A 21930-nucleotide genomic window follows, 5' to 3' on the forward strand; every position below is an offset into this window, starting at 1 on the left:
AAGTGGGAACCTGACCCAAGGAAAAAGGGGCTGGTCCCAAACCAACCTGCCCTCCAGCTGGAAAGGGACCCTGGTCCCAACTGATCCTCGGGGGTCCTGGTCCTGAACCATCTACTAACCTCATCCCTCCGCAGGACAGCAGTCGCCTGTCCCACTATGATTCCCCTGCCCCAGCTGGTCAGAGGGGCCTTGTCCCCTCTACTGAGGTTGCCAATTTCTAATCACACAAAACCAAACACCCCTGCCCTGCCCTTTCCCTGAGGCCCCACCCCTGCTCGCTCCATTCCCTCTCCCTCCAACGCTCTCTCTCCCCCACCCTCACTCACTTTCACCGGGACGGGGAAGAGGGTTGAGGTGCAGGAGGGGGATCAGGGTTACTGCGGTTTCCAGGAAGCAGCCGCCAGGTCCTTGCAGACCCATGGCATATTTGCGGCCAGGAAGGCTCCGCGCGCTGCCCTTGTGCCCACCGGCGCCGCCCCTGCAGCTCCCATTGGTTCCTGGCCAACGCGAGCTGTGGAACTGGCACTGGGGCGGGGGCAGTGTGTGGAGCTTCCCTGGCCGCCCTAGCGCGTAGGGCGGGGGGGCCAACGTGTGGCTCCGGAGCCACACACGGCTCTTCAGAAGTTAATATGCGGCTCCTTGTACAGGCACCAACTCCGGGGCTGGAGCTACAGGTGCCAACTTTCCAATGTGCTGGGAGTGCTCACTGCTCAGCCCCTGGCTCTGCCACAGGCCCTGCACCCACTCCACCCCTTTCCGCCCCCTCCCCTGAGCCTGCAATGCCCTCACTCCTCCCCCTCCTCTCCAGAGCCTCCTGCATGCCATGGAACAGCTGATCAGGAGCTGTGGGGAGGGAGCGTGAGGCGTTGATTGGCAGGGGCTGCAAGGAACTGGAGGCCGCTTCCAGGAGCCGTGCAGAGCTAGAGCGCCCACTGCACCGCCAACTGGACTATTAACATCTGGATGTTAAAAGAGCTTGAAAACGTGGCAACCCTACCCTCTACCACCCTCACGCTGGCAGGAGAGCGAGCTCAGCTCCTTCGGCCCTTCCCATGCCCATTTTCCACAGCTAGTCAGTCCTCCTGAGGGAACACAGGCCAGGCCACCAGAAGCACGATGCCTGGCCCACACCTTGCAGCTTCAGTGAGGCCCCGAGTCTCCCGCCCTGGGGGGAGGAAGGGAGGTGCAGTCACAAATATGGGGGAGGTGGAAAGCAGCAGCATGCGCTGGCTTTCAGCTGACTCCTCTCTCCTGTCTGGCTCATTCAAGGTGGCAAGCCGAGCGCCAGCACGGCTGCCTGCAGCCCTACAGAAACTGGGGAGGGAGGGACACACATCAATCACACGCTTCTACTGCTAGATGTCATCCCAGCAGGATGGTCTCCCAGAGCCCAGGGGGCAATGCTGCCAGAAGAGGGCCTAGCACATGCCGGAAAAGTGCCATTTATAGTTAGCTGAGTATCAACCCCACAGCCACCGCCTTGCTAGCCAAGTGCCTATGCCGGCTGGTGTCAGACAGACCCAATTCACACTCTGCCCTAGGGGACTGGGCTGCCGCACCGCTGCACCATACGTACTTCGGAGGCCCACCTTTGGCTAATCAGTTTCCTTCTGACCTGTTGGAGGAATCTCCACGGCTCTGAGGAAGGAGGGAGGCAGCAGCAGCAGCTTGGCATGTAATCAAGGGAGGGCTGCAGTTTCCTGCTGCCATCTGAGCCAAGGGTTTGCGTGCTGATGTCCCTGTTCGGCCGGGCACTGGCAAAGGGCACCCTCTGTGCTCCCGATGGAGATACTGTCCAATATGGCTCCCTGGCGCGTGAGCTTTAACGTTGGAAGCAGCACCAGGAGGATGGGGAGGTCTAGTCTGCAGTTAGCTCTGCTCACTACCCCGCCCCTCCCCGTGAAGAAGCCAGGCTGGATATTGCTGCATCTCCTCAGCTACTGCCCTTGCTGTCGGGAAGTCCTGTGCTGAGCATGCTCGGAAGTGCTGTGCACGTCTAGGCCAAAGCATTCTGCCCACTCAGCTGCACAGTGCTGTGAAATTAACAGATATGCTCCCGCGCCCCACGCGCATCCCTCTGGCTCAGTGTGTACCCTGGCCCCAGGGTTTCTTTGGGGGTAAGTGGTTTGTTTAATTGTGTCCTCCCTGTCCTGCAGGGCAGCCACCATCAGATCCCTTTCATGCAGCTGCAGGAGGGAGATGCAGTAATGGCTCTGCAACTTACTCATAGACACGCCACATCTAATTACACTGGATTCTTCCAGGCCAATGGCTGGACAGGCCCCGCGAAGAGGCTCATGTACAAGCCAGGGTTGCTAGTGCTGGTTAGTGACTCCTGGGAGTCTCCTGATTAATGGACAGGTTCAGGGAAGGTCAGCAGAGAGGGCCCAGGTATCAGGCTGTGTTAACAATGGGGAAAAGAGCACCCAGGGGAGACTCAAGAAGCGACAGCTAAGGAAGTGAGAGAACAGAGCTGAACTAATAGAGTGCTCAAATGAGGTTTGTTTAATGAACGAGAAGTGACAGGAAAGGCCAGTGGCTGCCTGTGGCCATGTCTACACTACAGAGACTGTAGCCATAGCTGTGCCAGCATAACCGTGTAATGTAGACGCAGCCTACAGCGACTAGGGGGTTTCTGTCCTGTAGGAACGCCACCTCCCCAAGCGAGGGTAGCTAGGCTGACAGCAGCATTCTGCCGTTAAACTGGCTGTGTCTAGACAGGGGTTGGGGCGGCACAGGACAGATTTTGCACATCCCTGAGTGCTGTAGCTATGTCATGTTATGTTGAACTTGGCCAGAGTCAGGCTACACAGATGGGATGGGGACACAGAGGAAGAAACTGACCAAAAGGAGCCCACAAGTGCTGGGTTTATGAGGCGGCCTTATTAATGGGGCTTAGGGGTCTGACTGTCAAACCCCCTGGACATCATGAGCTGTAAAACGCCCACCCAAGCCAACGGCCACCTCCCAGGCTTGTTCTATACTTCCAAGTTAGGCCTACAGAACTAGGTTGGTCGGATGTGGAAAATCCACACCTGAGTGCAACAGCTATGCTGACTTACCTGCCCCCTGCAGACACAGCTATGCCAACAGACGAATTCTTTGACTCCATAGTTCCTCATTGGGGGTGGGGGTTTCCTACACCAATGAAAAACCCCTTCCCTCAGGGTAGGCTGTGCCTGCATTACAGGGTCATACCAGCACAGCACTCCGTAGCGTGGACATACACTCTGTGAGCACTGCTGCAGGTCCTTCGAGCATTCCACAGAGGATGGAACTGGAAAGTGGCTGAAGGCCAGCAAAGGATGGGGACAGTGTACCCCATGGGAAATAGGGTGGTGTCTAGCAGGTGCTGCTGCAGTGGGTGTTCCAGTCCCAGTTATTTAGCACCTTTATTAATCACCTGGAAAAAGCCAGATAACATGGTCTCTGCATTTGCAAACTGCACTGAATCAGGAGGCGCTGCAAACGCCAGTCAATGTGGCGAGCTATTTCAATGTACTTTGCACTAAAAGGTATTTCATCAGGGATCCATTTCCTAAACAACTGAGAAACATTAGCTGAGGCTCACAGCGCCCCCTGCGAGTGACTGTAGTATGATCCTAATTTTCCTGATGGGTAAACCGAGGCACAGAGGGGTTCAACAGTTTTCCCCAGGTCACCCAGCCTGTCAGTGCACCATGGAGAGTCAAGGTGCGTTGTACTATACACAACGCTCTTACAGTCCATACCTCTGCTTCCTACCAGTGCTAGGCAGCTTCTAAAATAGCCATGAGTTTGCTCCCAGGTAGGACCCTGCAGAGATTTCTACCATGGATCTGCTCCACTTTTGTGTGCTGGCGCTGGACGTAGGGAGGAGCTTTCCTTGCTGGGCAGGCCACACCTGGACACTGACAATGTAATGGCTGCTCACACACAAGCAAAAGCCCATGTTCCGCTGGGGTTTTTTTCAGTGGCAATTTGAACTAGAACAATGGGGTTGCATAGCAGGCCAGAGCAATTATCCATGCAGAGAAGTATCCCGAGTCCAGCATTGGCCTGCACATCATGCTTAGGTAGGGGCCAGTTTTGTTCAATATCTTTATTAATGATCTGAAGGATGGCCTGGACTGCACCCTCAGCAAGTTTGCAGATGACACGAAACTGGGAGGAGTGGTAGATACGCTGGAGGGTAGGGATAGGATACAGAGGGACCTAGACAAATTAGAGGATTGGGTCAAAAGAAATCTGATGAGGTTCAACAAGGACAAGTGCAGAGTCCTGCACTTAGGACAGAAAGATCCCATTCACTGTTACAGACTAGGGACCGAGTGGTTAGGCAGCAGTTCTGCAGAAAAGGACCTAGGGGTTACAGTGGACGAGAAGCTGGATATGAGTCGACAGCGTGCCCTTGTTGCCAAGAAGGCCAAGGGCATTTTGGACTGTATAAGTAGGGGCATTGCCAGCAGATCAAGGGACGTGATCATTCCCCTCTATTCAGCATTGGTGAGGCCTCATCTGGAGCACTGTGTCCAGTTTTGGGCCCCACATTACAAGAAGGTTGTGGAAAAATTGGAAAGAGTCCAGCAGAGGGCAACAAAAATGATTAGGGGGCTACAGCACATGATTTATGAGGAGAGGCTGAGGGAACTGGGATTGTTAAGTCTGCAGAAGAGAAGAACGAGGCGCGATTTGATAGCTGCTTTCAACTACTTGAAAGGGGGTTCCAAAGAGGATGGATCTAGACTGCTTTCAGTGGTACCAGATGACAGAACAAGGAGTAACGGTCTCAAGTTGCAATGGGGGAGGTTTAGATTGGATATTAGGAAAAACAATTTCATTATGAGGGTGGTGAAGCACTGGACTGGGTTACTTAGGGAGGTGGTGGAATCTCCTCCCTTAGAGGTTTTTAAGGTCAGGCTTGATAATGCCGACTGGGATGATTTAGTTGGGGTTTGGTCCTGCTTTGAGCAGGGGGTTGGACTAGATACCTCCTGAGGTCCCTTCTAACCCTGATATTCTATGATTCTAGGCATCTACTGCAATCTGCTAGCAAGCACGAAGAACCCCAAAAATCCAAATTGTTCCTGAAAGAGCTTTTGTGAAATGGGTCAACAATCAACAAACTGAACTTGCAGCTGAGAAGTAACAGGGTCCAGAAATGGATTGAATGGGAGTGACACTGCATTAACCTTTGGGAGGGTGACATTGAGCTTCCTGGAGTGTCCATGCACAATACCAGCTTTGCTGAGCACAGCGCCACAGTGTCATGCAGGGCTGAACAGACACTCCTGCAGTGCAACAGGCTGCTCTGGCATGGAGCCAGGATCCCAAGCCTACACAAGGATGGACGAGGCAAGGGGAGGGCTAAGGGCAGAATGCCTTTTGCGTATAAGCAGTCACAGTTTTGGATGGAAGCAGAAGTTTAGCTGCACCAGTCCTGAACGTTGCTGTTCTTCTCCAGGCCTTCTCATGTGATATTTGGCCTTGATATCTGTATTGGGTTCTGTCTGGCTCCACCAGCTGGGGCTTCCTGCTAGAAGAATAAACCAGGTCTGTCTGCAGCTCCACAGCAAATCCCCTTGTGAGAGTCATGAATCCCTGACAGGCGGCTGAGTTCGCACTGAAGACTGTCTCCGAAAAGTTCATTTTTCATTGCCTCCTTTATTTCTCTGTAGCCCTAGAGACACTGTAATGAAAAGAGCAGCCCCAGTGCTTTGGAGTGCCTCTCTTCCTGCTCCTTATTCCCCATTTCAAGCCATAATCCCGTGTTTGTGATATCTTAACTTATTGCTCTGGAGAGGATCATGATGTCACAGACACTTTTATGACTTCATCCGGGGACTCAGAAGCAGATTAACCCCAGGCTAACAAAGATTTTATTGTAATGCTGGGACAGTCTTGGAATCTGCCAGTGGGAATTTACGAATTCCAGTTAGATGTTATGCACTCTGCGTTTGCTCATCCCCTTATGGAGATCTCCTATCTGGTGTTAAGGGTAGGGTGATTGGCACCTCGGTGTCTGCCCCTGAATGCCCCATCAGCAACTGAACAGCCTTGCTCTAGCAGGACAATGGAGACTCCCTGGAAGAACTATTGATTTGCTAATGCCTCTTATGGTCCAACCCCTACTCTGAGACAAAAAGGGCTGGGCACGTGAATTCTGCTTGGCTGGGCACGTGAATTCTGCTTGGCTGGGCACGTGAATTCTGCTTGGCTGGGCACGTGAATTCTGCGTGGCTGGGCACGTGAATTCTGCTTGGCTGGGCATGCGCTCTTCTCTCACTCACATGGGATTCAAAGCTATGCTGGTAAGCAGGAGGGACCTGTGCATGCCTGAGCAGAGACCATCACGACTGGGCAGGACGAGACAGGGTGCAGAAGAATCCAGGACTCCCTGGAAGACACTTAGACTCAAAGGACTCTCAGGAGAGGTGAGGAAACTGAGGCAGGAGCTTATTTTTCTGGAAATCTGTCTCTCTCTTGGGCTTTCTCTCTGAGTGAAGTGTGCATGGGTTCAGGAATTCCTTTGCAAAGTGGGTGTTACACTGTCATGTACTCGTGAAGAGAGAAACAGAAAGCCAGAGGGTCCCCACTTGTGGTAGAACTCTTGGAGCATGCAGAAGCTACTGGGGAGGAGGGGAGCAGCCTCTGGAAAGCCTGCACTAATTTCAGGGTCTAGGCAATTGGACTGTGGGGTCGCAGACACAGAATCTGCTCCTGGAGTGTGTGCCTAGGGGCCCAGAACCAGAGAGCTAGTGCCCATCTCTGCCCTGCCCCAGCCAGCCAAGTGCATGTGGGACCCAAGGTTTGGATCAGTACAGCAGCCTGGTAAGTGTCCAGGAGGAGCAGCTCATCAAGGTCAGAACTAATCCAAATGGCTAACATTTTCACAAGTACCTACGTCCCATTCACTGAGGGCCAGATTTGTAAAGGCATGGACGTGCCTAAAGATGCAGATGGGCACTTGGTAAGATTTACAAAACCACATAAGGCACCCACAGGCTTTCAAAAATCCCACGACACATCTGTCTGCACCTTTATTTACGAAGCCGAGCACAAGTGACCAGGGAGCTTTGCGAACAGGGGCTGCCAACAGGGAGTTTCGCAAGGGAGTTCTCCAGGTGAAGGAGGAGCAAATACAGCATCTGTGGGGTAAGTGACTGTCTGTGTTTGGGGGTTACTTGCTGTGTGCTGAGCTCGTGTTTGTCAGTCTGTTTGGTTGGTTGGTTGTTTGAATGACCGTGTGCTGTGGCTGGCAGTTGGAGGCCCTGAGCTTCAAAGGAAGGTTTGAAAGCTAGAAGCCTCTGGTAATTGGCTGAGCCTTAATGAGTGGGCAGGGCATTCACTCAGGCCAGGGCTTTATAAAGCCGCGCACAAGCGAGCAGGGGTTGCTAACAGGGAGTTTTGCAAGGGAGTTTAGAAGGGGAGTGGGAAGGGAGCGGGGGTTCCTTGTCGGTTCTATTTGTGCCCCTTTAGTCCCCTTAAAACCTATAAACCAAGCTACATTCAAAACCTCTTTCTTTAAACCACCCTTTCATTAACTAGGAGACAACACAGGCAGAAGCCCAGCGGCAGAGTGGGGGCTATCCAATTTATTGCGCTGAGTGCAGCATGTACGATTACCTGCCTTGTGGGCGGGTGGCGTATGTGTGCAGTCGGTGTAAGGAGCTCCTGGCCCTCAGAGACCACGTACGGGCTTTGGAGGCCAGGGTGGCGGAACTGGAGGAGCTAAAGGAGGCAGAGAGGTATGTTGATGAGGCTTTCCAGGACACTGGAATTGTCCCACCTCCGGTCAGACAGCCCCTGTGCTGCTGAGGAGGATGAAAGGCCCAGGGAAGCAGAGCAGTCAATGGGAGCAGAGAGAAACCTTCCCATAGTTGGGACCCCCCTTCCAGATGATGCTGGGGTTGCCTCTTGCTAGGAAAGGCAGGTGTTAGTAATGGGAGATTCGATCATTAGAAACGTAGATAGCTGGGTTTGTGATGACCGGGAGAACCGTATGGTGACTTGCCTGCCTGGTGCGAAGGTTGCGGTTCTCTCAAGGCATCTAGACAGACTTATGTGTAGTGCTGGGGAGAAGCTGGTGGTTGTGGTACATGTAGGTACCAATGACATAGGGAAGGGTAGAAGAGACGTCCTGGAAGCCAAATTTAGGCTGCTAAGGAAGAGACTGAAATCCAGGATCTCTATGGTGGCATTCTGAGAAATGCTCCCAGTTCCACACGCAGGGCCAGGTAGGCAGGCAGAGCTTCAGAGTCTCAATGCGTGGATGAGACGATGGTGTAGAGAGGAGGGGTTTACGTTCATTAGGAACTGGGGAAACTTTTGGGATGGGGGGAGCCTGTACAGGAGAGATGGGCTTCACCTAAACCAAAGGGGAACCAGACTGCTGGCACTTAACATTAAAAAGGTTGTAGAGCAGTTTTTAAACTAGGAGATGGGGGAAAGCCGACTGCTGCAGAGGAGCATGTGGATTAGGCACAGACTTCTCTTAGGGGAGAGTCTGATGATAGAGAATCTCCAGGGTATAGTCAGGAGCAGAGGATGGAAGAGGATAATGTAAGGGCACAATCAGATGATAAACAGTCACATAAAAAAGAATCTGGCACATCAGAAAAGGGCAGACAAATAAACAGAGACAAGTTTTTAAAGTGCTTGTACACAAATGCTAGAAGTCTAAGTAATAAGATGGGTGAACTAGAGTGCCTTGTGATAAAGGAGGATATTGATATAATAGGCATCACAGAAACCTGGTAGACTGAGAGCAATCAATGGGACACAATCATTCCGGGGTACAAAATATATCGGAAGGACAGAACAGGTCGTGCAGGGGGAGGGGTTGCACTATATGTGAAAGAAAATGCAGATACAGATGAAGTAAAAATCTAAATCCACATGCTCCATAGAATCTCTATGGATAGAAATTTCATGCTCTAATAAAAATATAATATTAGGGATCTATTATCGACCACCTGACAGGACAGTAATAGTGATGATGAAATGCTAAGGGAAATTAGAGAGGCTATCAAAATTAAGAACCCAATAATAATGGGGGATTTCAATTATCCCCATATTGACTTGGAACATTTCACTTCAGGACAAAATGCAGAGATAAAATTTGTCGATACTTTAAATGACTGCTTCATGGAGCAGCTGGTACGGGAACCCACAAGGGGAGAGGCAACTCTAGATTTAATCCTGAGCGGAGCGCAGGAGCTGGTTCAAGAGGTGACTATAGCAGGACCGCTTGCAAATAGTGACCATAATATAACAACATTTAACATCCCTGTGGTGGGAAGAACATCTCAACAGCCCAACACTGAGGCATTTAATTTCAAAAGGGGGAACTATACAAAAATGAGGGGGTTAGTTAAACAAAAGTTAAAAGGTACAGTGACTAAAGTGAAATCCCTGCAAGCTGCATGGGCGCTTTTTAAAGACACCATAATAGAGGCCCAACTTCAATGTATACCCCAAATTAAGAAACACAGTAAAAGAACTAAAAAAGAGCCACCATGGCTTAACAACCATGTAAAAGAAGCAGTGAGAGATAAAAAGACTTCCTTTAAAAAGTGGAAGTCAAATCCTAGTGAGGCAAATAGAAAGGAGCACAAACACTGCCAGCTTAAGTGCAAGAGTGTAATAAGAAAAGCCAAAGAGGAATTTGAAGAACGGCTAGCCAAAAACTCTAAAGGTAATAACAAAATGTTTTTTAAATACATGAGAAGCAGGAAGCCTGCTAAACAACCAGTGGGGCCTCTTGACGATTGAAAAACAAAAGGAGCGTTTAAAGACAATAAAGTCATTGCGGAGAAACTAAATGGATTCTTTGCTTCAGTCTTCACGGCTGAGGATGTTAGGGAGATTCCCAAACCTGAGCTGGCTTTTGTTGGTGACAAATCTGAGGAACTGTCACAGACTGAAGTGTCACTAGAGGAGGTTTTGGAATTAATTTATAAACTCAATATTAACAAGTCACCGGGACCAGATGGCATTCACCCAAGAGTTCTGAAAGAACTCAAATGTGAAGTTGCGGAACTATTAACTATGGTTTGTAACCTGTCCTTTAAATCGGCTTCGGTACCCAATGACTGGAAGTTACCTAATGTAATGCCAATACTTAAAAAGGGCTCTAGAGGTGATCCTGGCAATTACAGACTGGTAAGTCTAATGTCGGTACCGGGCAAATTAGTCAAAACAATAGTTAAGAATAAAATTGTCAGACACGTAGGAAAACATAAACTGTTGAGCAATAGTCAACATGGTTTCTGTAAAGGGAAATCATGTCTTACTAATCTATTAGAGTTCTTTGAAGGGGTCAACAAACATGTGGACAAGGGGGATCCAGTGGACATAGTGTACTTAGATTTCCAGAAACCCTTTGACAAGATCCCTCACCAAAGGCTCTTATATAAATTAAGCTGTCATGGGATAAAAGGGAAGGTCCTTTCATGGATTGAGAACTGGTTAAAAGACAGGGAACAAAGGGTAGGCATTAATGGTAAATTCTCAGAATGGAGAGGGGTAACTAGTGGTGTTCCCCAAAGGTCAGTCCTAGGACCAATCCTATTCAATTTATTCATAAATGATCTGGAGAAAGGGGTAAACAGTGAGGTGGCAAAGTTCGCAGATGATACTAAACTACTCAAGATAGTTAAGACCAAAGCAGATTGTGAAGAACTTCAAAAAGATCTCACAAAACTAAGTGATTGGGCAACAAAATGACAAATGAAATTTAATGTGGATAAATCTAAAGTAATGCACATTGGAAAAAATAACCCTAACTATACATACAATATGATAGGGGCTAATTTAGCTACAACGAGTCAGGAAAAAGATCTTGGAGTCATCGTGGATAGTTCTCTGAAGATGTCCATGCAGTGTGCAGAGGCGGTCAAAAAAACAAACAGGATGTTAGGAATCATTAAAAAGGGGATAGAGAATAAGACTGAGAATATATTATTGTCCTTATATAAATCCATGGTACGCCCACATCTTGAATACTGTGTATGGATGTGGTCTCCTCACCTCAGAAAAGATATTCTAGCACTAGAAAAGGTTCAGAAAAGGGCAACTAAAATGATTAGGGGGTTGGAGAGGGTCCCATATGAGGAAATATTAAAGAAGCTAGGCCTCTTCAGCTTGGAAAAGAGGAGACGAAGGGGGAATATGATAGAGGTCTATAAAATCATGAGTGATGTGGAGAAAGTGGATAGGGAAAAGTTATTTACTTATTCTCATATTACAAGAACTAGGGGCCACCAAATGAAATTAATGGGCAGCAGGTTTAAAACAAATAAAAGGAAGTTCTTCTTCACACAGCGCACAGTCAACTTGTGGAACTCCTTACCTGAGGAGGTTGTGAAGGCTAGGATTATAACAGTGTTTAAAAGAGAATTGGATAAATTCATAGTGGTGAAGTCCATAAATGGCTATTAGCCAGGAAGGGTAAAGAATGGTGTCCCTAGCCTCTGTTCATCAGAGGATGGAGATGGATGGCAGGAGAAAGATCACTTGATCATTGCCTGTTAGGTTCACTCCCTCTGGGGCACCTGGCATTGGCCACTGTCGGTAGACAAATACTGGGCTAGATGGACCTTTGGTCTGACCCGGTACGGCCGTTCTTATGTTCTTATGTTTAAGAGACTAGGGTACTGGACACAAAGTCAGCTTGATTCCCTTGATGTTTTGGTTTTGCTGGAGTTGGAGGAGCCTATGACTTTTGGACCTTCAATCTAACACACAAGACAATAATTTATAAATACAAGAAACAGAGGAAAACATGGAGAGATCAAAATCCCCCATCACCAAGAATCCCTGATCTGGATACAGGCTGATTCAGTACTCATCCATGCAAGACAGCATGAAGCTAGTCACGATCTTTTAGGGACAGTATCCTCAGTTTAGAAAAACACAAATCTCTCCTATGCTCCCAGGCCTGTGCGCCACACATCGCCTAGTCTGTCCGTTAGTGAGAGCACCAGGGAGATTTGGGCCCTGCATTTAGGTTGTGTATAATCCATGTTTTACAAAGCCTGTGAGCAATACAAATCTTTCCATGGTGTATTTATAATTCAAATGCAGATAGCTTTTGGTTCAGATGTCAACATCCCCTCAATGTTTGCAACCCAAACATACAGCCAGTGTTAGTGCAGCAGAACTGGAAAGGGGAGATCTCCCACCTGGGGAGCTCCACTGGTGGTGGAGCCAATCAGGGCTCAGGCGTTTGTACACTGTTATCATCGATGCAGGGCAAACACAGTGTTAAAAATGCGGGTGGCTTGTCTACACTTGTGCTGCCGCTGGGTTCCCCAAACCTGCCAGTGAAGCTGGGAAGGTCTGTGAGAGTGACGTCTCAGGCATGATTGCCCTCTGCTCTGCAGTTCCAGAGCTCCCCAAGGCCACCGGTGGCTAATGGGCTTGTTTAAATGTATTGTATAGTGGTGGGGGAGACAGAGTTTTACCCCTGCAGAGGAGAACCCCCTCCCTGCTGCCAGAAGTTTACACTGTTGTGAGTGCCCAGTCGTTAAGGGAGCCTTCGTTTGCACCGTCTGTTCTCCACGCCAGACACAGACTTGGGTCACTGAATACCTCTTCAGACCTTCCTGGCAGGGCAGGGCATTGACCACTCAAGGCTTCGTTTTCAGCATACTGCCTCTTTACATGTCTAAGGCGTCTGTCTGCAGCTGCCATTTTGTGAGGCAGAATTAATGCAGGATGTTACTGAGATGTCAGGGGGTGAGTGGCCCAGTCAGAGGCACTGTGACTCAGTCAGCTCTCCTCCCAAGGTGTGGAAAGTCAGTCACCACATGACAGGAGGGTCCCAGCTAAATCAGTGCAGGCTTGGAGTCAAAAGAGAGACCTCCTATGAAGCAAAGGGGAGAGGGCAGAGAGCCTGTAAGGAGAATGCCAGCCAGCCCCCCCAGGGAAAATGCTTGCAGGGCTCTTCAGCGAAGAGATTTGTGATGGAGGGGCCAAGGAGTCTGCACTCTGCAAAGACTTAATAAGACCCCTCCAGCGGGAGGTTACTCTAAGTATTCTGCCCTGGGAGCACGTTATTGCAAGAACCACCAGGGAGCTCTGTGTGTGTGTGTATGTGCGCGTGCGCACGTGCGTGCCTGCAGGGCCATGCCATGCCACAAGGGGGTGCTCTGGGACGCCCCCCTGCTACATGGGTACACGTGCACTGGGCATGCTCTCTGTCGCAGCCAGAGCCCTGTTCCCTCTTACTCTTTTCCTTTTATCCAAACGCTGGTCACTGAAGTCCGAGAGGGCAGGGCTCCAAGGGCCCCTCAGTGCAAGCCATCGTGAAGTGCTAATGAAACACAGAAGTCGAGGCCTTTATCCAGCCCTCATTTAACGTTCTCAGAGAGCAGAAATCAAATTAGATTTCAAACCTCATTGCTCCTACCCGGCAAAGCTGAAGAGGAAATAAGAGCACATCATCCCCTGTCACAAGTAGCATGTAACGCTCAGACTTCACAACACATTAACTTAGGGAAAGCTCCTAACCAAGGCTGACTTAGATTCTCCCAGTGCAATTTCAATAGAACCCAGCTGAGGCAGGAGAATGGCTCTGGAGGAATTTGTCTGGCTGTCATGAATTCCAGCATGTCCATGTATCTAAAACATCTCCATGACATCTGGTGTCTTGGCGATTTTGGAGGCAGAGTGAGTGGGTGGATTGGCGTGTGGAGAAAGAGCAGGTGAAGTTGTTTAAACTGCGTCTAATGCGAATGGCCCAGAAAACTGCTCTGGAAGTGATTAGAGAGTGGGGGACCAGTCTCCACGCTGCAGGGGCTCAAGGATCAGATTGAAGGAGTCTGAAATGACCAAGCACTAGACTAGACCGCCACAATATACAGGACACAGGAGAGCAACAAGAAAAAGGTGCCCACTAAAGTCATTAAGTCAGTGTTTGTGGGACATAAAAATACCAGGAAGACTATATAAGGAGGCAGGAGTTCAGTGGTTCTGATGTGCTTCTCTTTAGAAGCGTGGCTCTGCAAAAGGTAGTTTGATCCTTATAAAACACTCCTTACTGAAAACAGTACCACACTATGAGCCATAATCTCCCAATTTACAAGGGGAATGCTGCAGGGCTACACTTTCATAATTAGGGTAGTCTGTGATTTTCAGGTATTTGCCAGGATTTTCCTGGCTTGTGATGTCACCACCAGCGCCCCACCCTGCGTTTCCCTGCCATTTACCACGACAGATCTACATTGCCAGAAGGGAAAATCTGCCTCTGGGACTGAAGTCCTCCATTCTCATTGTGGCTGAGAGCTATTTCTGTATCTGTCCACCAGCCATCTTCCCTGAGAAGAGTGAAGGGTGGTGTGAGAAACAGGCTGGCGCTGACAGAAAAGGCATCTGTCCCAAAAAACAAAAGCAGAGAGGAGAAGCTTTAACTAAGTGCCCCAGTTTCCAGTGCAGGAAGAAGCTGCAGTCACTATGAAACTCACTCGCTTTGCTGGAAGGAAGCTCAACCAGTGTTTTTGGAAAGGCCAAGAAGTAATTCCCCTTATGTTCTAAAACATGAGCTATTTACAAACTCACCCTCGGTGCTTCCTACCTGGGGATCTGGCAGCTGAAAAATGGAAGGTCAGGAATTGACTCAGCTTTCTGCTTCCTCCACAGCCCAGCAGAAAGGATCAGGTTTAAAGGAGCCTTTTCAAGACCCTCCATACAAGTGGCACATGCTGTAGCTCCTGTTTACAGCCCAGATGAAACTGGAGCCTACCCTTCAGCTCAGCTGTTCCAAGCAGCGCTTCTCACACTGAACTGAATGGGACTGGTGCTTTGTTAAGTTTCTGTTTCTGGAGGGTTTCCACCCCTGCCCTCGAGTGGAGGAGCAGGCCCGCTAACAGCAATGTCGGGCCTTAGGGCCATCCCTAACGGGGTGCGGGGCCCGGGGCGGAAGTGATGAATCCGGGACCGACTGCGCTGGCCAATCACGCCAGCCCGCAGGGCCCTGTACCTATTGGGTTCCGGGAAGTGGGCAGGTTTAAGGATCCCCCCCTCCCGCCTAAGGGAAGGATCCACAGGACCTCAAAACCCAACTGAGTTTGGGGGACAACTACTAAAAGAACAGGGACAGGAGTGTGGTCAGAGGGTAGCAGGGCCCTGTCGTGGGGCAGTCACCCTGCTCCGGCCCTGAAAGGGTTAAAAGCCAGCCCTTAGAGAGGGCTGGGCCTGAGAGCCAATAAGAATAGGCTGATTGGGAAGGCAGCCACAGCTGGGGCCACGCCCAAGTAGGAGACAGCTGGTCCTATAAGGGGTTGTGAGCCAGGAGCTGGGGCAGTCTCTCTCTAGCTCTTGGGAAAGAAGGGCCTGGCTGCCTGGGAGTTCAGAGTACAGGGAACAGAGCAGGCTTGGGGAAAGGCAGGAGGAGCTGGGGAGCTCCAGCTTGATAAATCCCCAGGCTGAAGGCCTTGTGCAAGACCTAAAACAGGTACTGGGGTTGCAGGGGTGCAGCCAGGGTTAGGCAGAGGCAGCTGGTCCAACCTCCTTGCCAATGATGAGTGGCTGCTAGTTCCTGGCTACAGAGGCTTTTCAGAATTCAAACTGTATTTGTCTCGATTCGATTCGAGTTTATCTTTCAACTTTTCTTAGATTTTTTGCTATTTAAATGTTCACTGTTGTGGGATATTATTGGGGGAGGGGCTGTCAGACACTAATTTTTTAATGACAGCAACGTTGATGGGAAAGTACCAGCTTTGTGAGCGCTGGACAGCTCCCTGCAGCTCCAGCTGCGCTAATGCCCCAGTTGGCTGTTTTAGCAGAACTGTCAAGCCGTGGGTCATGCAGCATTCATTGCATCACACTTAAACACGCTGAGGGGGGATGTTAGTCAATTCTCAAGCAGCATTTTTCTTGCGTTGTCTGTCTGTACATTTTTATTATTATTGCTGAAACTATTTCTTGGCGGCTTTGTGTGTGAGTGGAGAAATCGTCATTTACTGACATTTCTCAATAAAAATCTAATCCTTCCAAGCGTAAAGGGAGGAGATGTGAGGAACGGTATAGGAAGTTTTGGTGAGGATGCCAGCTCAATAAGGACATTGGCTAGACACAACTGAGAAGCCTCATCAAGACCCAACAACTTGGCTTTCTAAAAACAGGGCACTAATTAAACAATAACCCAGTCTCTGTGCTGAAAAGGGCTCCCTCCTTGCTAATTTAGCAGCTATTAATTGAAACCTTTGCACACTTCTCTCAAACACTCTTGACTGCCAACATGGAAGCAATTAGAGGGTGTGCCAGGCAGCACACCCCTACACTTGAAAAGGAGAGTAACACTCGGGCAGCTTTTCCAGCTAGCATCACAAAATAAAGGCATATCCCAGTGTTCACCGTGTGCAGGAAAAGTGCTGCCAAAGGGGTGGAGGAAAGTTGAGGGGCTGAGCCAGGAAACAGCTTTATTCCCCCTCCGTGTGCTTCACCATCTCCCTGACCACACTGAAGTGACATTTCCTTATTTCCTGTAATTCCAGCTGCTAGGGGCCGCCACACAGGGACTCCCCAGACTGAGTCTGCTGACTGGACAGTAAACTCCTGTGTGGCGGGGCAGGGAAGAGTGTGGTGAACGCATAGCTGAACACGGGGTCCCCCCACCACACACAACAGGCCTAGATTTCACAGGCTGTTTTATCCCTTAGCCTGCTCCATCTGAAAGCAATTGGCAGCTCTCCTTCATTGACAAAACACAGAAAACAGCCCAAACACTCTGTATCCAAATCCAGGGGTGAAAATATTGCTCAGGCATTCAGGAGTGAAATCAGGAAGGCCAAATAACTCTTGGAGTTGCAGCTGGCAAGGGATGTTAAGAGTAACAAGAAGGGTTTCTTCAGGTATGTTAGCAACAAGAAAGTGTGGGCCCCTTACTGAATGAGGGAGGCAACCTAGTGACAGAGGGTGTGGAAAAAGCTAATGTATTCAATGATTTTTTTGCCTCTGTCTTCACGAACAAGGTCAGCTCCCAGACTGCTGCCCTGGGCAGCACAGCATGGGGAGGAGGTGACCAGCCCTCTGTGGAGAAAGAAGTGGTTCAGGGCTATTTAGAAAAGCTGGACGAGCACAAGTCCATGGGGCCGGATGCGCTGCATCTGAGAGTGCTAAAGGAGTTGGCGGATGTGATTGCAGAGCCATTGGCCATTATCTTTGAAAACTCATGGCAAATGGGGGAGCTCCCAGATGACTGGAAAAGGGTACTGTAGAGCCCATCTTTAAAAAAGGGAAGAAGGAGGATCTGGGGAACTACAGGCCAGTCAGCCTCACCTCAGTCCCTGGAAAAATCATGGAGCAGGTCCTCAAGGAATCAATTCTGAAGCACTTAGAGGAGAGGAAAATGATCAGAAACAGTCAACATGGATTCACCAAGGGCAAGTCATGTCTGATCAACCTAATTGCCTTCTACGAGGAGATAACTGGCTCTGTGGATGAGGGGAAAGCAATGGATGTGTTATTCCTTGACTTTTGCAAAGCTTTTGATATGGTCTCCCACAGTATTCTTGCCAGCAAGTTAAAGAAGTATGGGCTGGATGAATGGACTATAAGGTGGCTAGAAAGCTGGCTAGATCATCGGGCTCAATGGATAGTGATCAATGGCTCCGTGTCTAGTTGGCAGCCGGTTTCAAGAGGAGTGCGCCAAGGATCGATCCTGGGGCCGGTTTTGTTCAATATCTTCATTAATGATCTGGAGGATGGCGTGGACTGCACCCTCAGCAAGTTTGCAGCTGACACTAAACTGGGAGGGGTGGTAGATATGCTGGAGGGTAGGGATAGGATACAGAGGGACCTAGACAAATTAAAGGATTGGGCCAAAAGAAACCTGATGAGGTTCAACAAGGACAAGTGCAGAGTCCTGCACTTAGGACGAAGCATTCCATGAACTGCTACAGACTAGGGACTGAGTGGCTAGGCAGCAGTTCTGCAAAAAGGAACTAGGGGTTACAGTGGATGAGAAGCTGGATGAGTCAGCAGTGTGCCCTTGTTGCCAAGAAAGCTAATGGCATTTTGGGCTGGAAAAGTAGGAGCATTGCCAGCAGATCGAGGGACATGATCGTTACCTTCTATTCAGCATTGGTGAGGCCTCATCTATAGTACTGTGTCCAGTTTGGGGCCCCACACTACAAGAAGGTTGTGGAAAAATTGGAAAGAGTCCAGCGGAGGGCAACAAAAATTATTAGGGGGCTAATGACTTATGAGGAGAGGCTGAGGGAACTGGCATTATTTAGTCTGCAGAAGAGAAGAATGAGGGGAGATTTGATAGCATTTTCAACTACCTGAAAGGGGGTTCCAAAGAGGATGGAGCTAGACTGTTCTCAGTGGTACCAGATGACAGAACAAGGAGTAATGGTCTCAAGTTGCAGTGTTGGAGGTTTAGGTTGGATATTAGGAAAAACTTTTTCACTCAGAGAATGGTGAAGCATTGGAATGGGTTACCTAGGGAGGTGGTGGAATCTCCTTCCTTAGAGGTTTTAAGGTCAGGCTTGACAAAGCCCTGGCTGGGATGATTTAGTTGGGGATTGGTCCTGCATTGAGCAGGGGGTTGGACTAGATGACCTCCTGAGGTCCCTTCCAACCCTGATAGTCTATGATGCTATGACCTGCAGTTGAGAGCAAGGTAACATTGACAGGAAATGAAAATGTGGGTGCACCAGAGTTGGAGGCCCCTGGGATGCCAGTCCATAGAATCTCAGGGTTGGAAGGGACCTCAGGAGGTTTCTAGTCCAACCCCCTGACAGATTTTTACCCCAGTTCCCTAATGGCCCCTTCAAGGACTGAGCTCACAATGCTGGGATTAGCAGGCCAATGCTCAAACCACTGAGGTATCCCTCTCCCCTCATTGGATATGTGACCTCTCACAAAACTACCATCACAGCTGGCACCAGTTGGCCCCTTTGCCATCAGACTCAGCAGAAAAGCCAAGGATGAATTAGGCCTTGGAGACAGGATTCCTTCAAACCCTTGACAGTAAATATCTCCTGGAGCCAGGGCTCAGGCCCACAGGCTCCCTGTACAGGACCCATTTGGTTCAGACATTTCCAGTCTTCTGCGCTGGCAACCCAGCACCTTTCAGCAGTGTGGAGCTGCCTTCAAAAACAGCTTTTCCCTCTACCAGGACTGTCAGCATCTGAATACCCAGGGAGCACACTAGCCCTGAACTCCCCTGCAGCACAAGGTGGCAGGCCCAGTGAGCCTTGCCAGAGCCTGCCACACTGAGAGCTGTGCACTTGGAAGAGGAGGTACTCCTGAAGTGATGCTGTACTAGTGACACACATGCACAGGGGCCTCAGCCAGGATCCCAGCATGCCTCTGCTTCGCAAATCTATGGGACCCTCTTACTCTGAAGGCGAGAAAGAAGGGAAGAAGAGAAAGAAGAGGGCAGAGTGAGGCCATGTCTGCCAAAAACAGCCATTTACTATATCAATCACAAACATATCTGCAGAACTTAGCCCTTCAGCTGAAGAAACACAGACCTTTACCATATGTGTCAAGTCCTTTAGCTGCCAGTATTTTTAGCTGTGACACTCTGAGTTAGTTTTCCAGACCTGAAGTAGAACTTTGTGTCGTCTCTGTCACCAACAGAATTGGTCCAACAGAAGCAATTACCTCACCCTCCTTGTTTCTCTAGTAGCAAATATGTCCCTTACCTTCTCTGTAGGCCAAGCTGCTGGAGGGCAACGTCATCCTCACACACAAGTGGCTGCAGCCGCGGCCCACTCCTGCAGCACACACAGCCAGCAGACACAGGATTTACAGTGAGGGAGCTTTGCATGAAGCACTGAAACCCTGAAGCAGCTTTGATTGCCTGTTAATCAGCCCAGGAATCGACCCGCACTCTGGACACACCAGGCACCGAGCTGCCCAGGGTTGCTGCTGCGGGTGGTTATACTCACTGATTTCCAGCTGTCTTTGAATCCTCCCTTTGCAGCGCTCCCTGTAGTCAGACTGGGTGGCATTGTACTCAGACATCACCTCCACAAACTTGCGCGACAATGTGGAATGCTGGAGAGGGAAGAGTAACAAAGAAAGTCACATTTTACTTAGTCTCATAGGGAGAGGGGCCCTTCTCCATCAAGGCTTTTGTCAGGATGAGAAATTCACAGCTCTGAACCCCACATTACTAAAACTCCCCCACCACACCTGGAATTTCCATTCCAGACACAGTAACTCAGGTGATGACTGCACAGACATTTCACAGCTTCTGCAGAAATATCATCCGATGACATCAGCCAGGTTGGGTTAAGACAGCTTGTCATGAATATTTATCACCCTAAGCACAAACTTGATGATACTTTACCTGCCTGTCAAAGGAAAATATTTGCCTGGGAGCAGAGTTTGGCAAGGCTGACTGAAAGAGAAAACATCGCTGTTCTAATTTAAATCTGAGAGCTACACTCAGACGTTACTCCTGCCTTACTCAGGAAGATGCCCAGAGAAGTCATTCAGATTTGCTGAGCAGAAAGTTAAGCAAGTTTCTCGTGATCAGTGGCACTGGAGTCAGAGGGCCCTGTTCCCTAGAAGGACTGTTATTGAGGGGACACCAAGGCATCAGGGCTGGAAGCAAGGCAGCCACATAGACAGAGAGCCCTGCAGAAGTTCCACTTATTCAATGTAACCTGCATGCAGCCTTGCTCTTTGCTAACACAGCATCTGCAGTGCAGCAGCTGGCTGCGTGAGCCCTGAGACTGGGTCCGGAGCCCCGGGTTTTGCAGACACAAACCTAACCCAGCAACAGACCTGGTGGGAGGAGGAGTTCGAGCTGTGCACAGACCTGGCTATGCAGGATGATGACATCAGCAGGAAAATAAAACAGTTATTTTACCTTATTGGGGAACAAGGGAGAGAGGGCTGCACCCCTGGGGAGCTCAGCACTGCCTCAAGCCTCACAGCAGGCCTACAGCTTCTCAGCGCTGAATTAAACGGTAGAGCGACACAGGTTCTTTACTGGAGAGGGATGCGAGGGGAGAGGATAGAGCCCAGTGTCACTGCCGTATGCACACAGGCTGCTCCATGCAATTTTGGGGACTTGACAGAGTAGCTAATTCAGATCAGCCTGCAGCACTTGGGGTCACCACCTGCAGGAGCAGCTGCTAAGTACATCTCACATTAGACAGATGCTTAGTCCTGGGGCATGCAGCGGCAGCCTCAAGACAAAGGATGGAAGCCTCCCAAGGCCTGACACACCGGAAGTACAGCAGCAAAGGAGGGCAGGCAGCCAGGGTTCCATATCCATAGTGAGATGCATTCCCATCCTGTGGGAGAGCATGAGCGAGTGGAGAAGTACCCCGCCCTAGGACAGCACTGCAAGGAACAGGGCAAATTGGACCTTGGCAGCAGTGTCTGCAAGAGAAGAGGAGGTTGTACAAGTGGGGGAGGGGACATGAGACACCGGTGATGACATTATGACTCTCTCCTTGAGTCCAAGAGCGTATCAGGTTCAGGCCGTCAGGCCAGGAAAGCAACAAGGGACAATACCAACCTCTGTGCATGCAACAATGGTACCAGGAAAACGGGCTTTGCTCTGAACCCTGCAGCGGGGCCTCCTGCGGTGGGATTCCTTGAGGTGAATTGGTCTCAGACACACCCATTACAGACAGCAGGCACAATCTAATAACGTACCAGGAGAGCACAATGCAGCCCGTAGGAAAACATGACCTCGTCGCAACTCACCTGAAAAATAACAGAGGGCAGAGCGGAGGTTTGTGGTAGTGGATGGTGAGCACTGCTGGCCCGTCGGGGGGATCACAGCGAGAAGTAAGGTTAAAGATTTTGTCACGGGTATTTTTAATAAAAGTCACAGACAGGTCACGGGCAATCAACAAAAATTCACAAAAGCTGTGACCTGTCTGTGACTTTTACTAAAAATAATGGGGGGAGCTGACAAAGGGGGAATAACTGCTCTGGTCCCGGTGACTCACAGTTCTGGGCTCCCACCAC

General features: G+C 49.8%; 1 protein-coding gene across 2 annotated transcripts in view; it reads right to left on the reverse strand.

Annotated features, from left to right (window-relative positions):
* Positions 1–21930, reverse strand: part of STX1A (syntaxin 1A) — a 261918-nt gene that overhangs the window by 21565 nt on the left and 218423 nt on the right. For both annotated transcript variants that reach the window (XM_030536352.1, XM_030536353.1), the window contains exon 6: positions 19887–19995. In XM_030536352.1, the coding sequence (XP_030392212.1) occupies positions 19887–19995 (109 nt within the window). The remainder of the gene's footprint in view (positions 1–19886; positions 19996–21930) is intronic.

The sequence above is a fragment of the Gopherus evgoodei genome, chromosome 17 (assembly GCF_007399415.2).
Source record: "Gopherus evgoodei ecotype Sinaloan lineage chromosome 17, rGopEvg1_v1.p, whole genome shotgun sequence".
NCBI lineage: Eukaryota > Metazoa > Chordata > Testudines > Testudinidae > Gopherus > Gopherus evgoodei.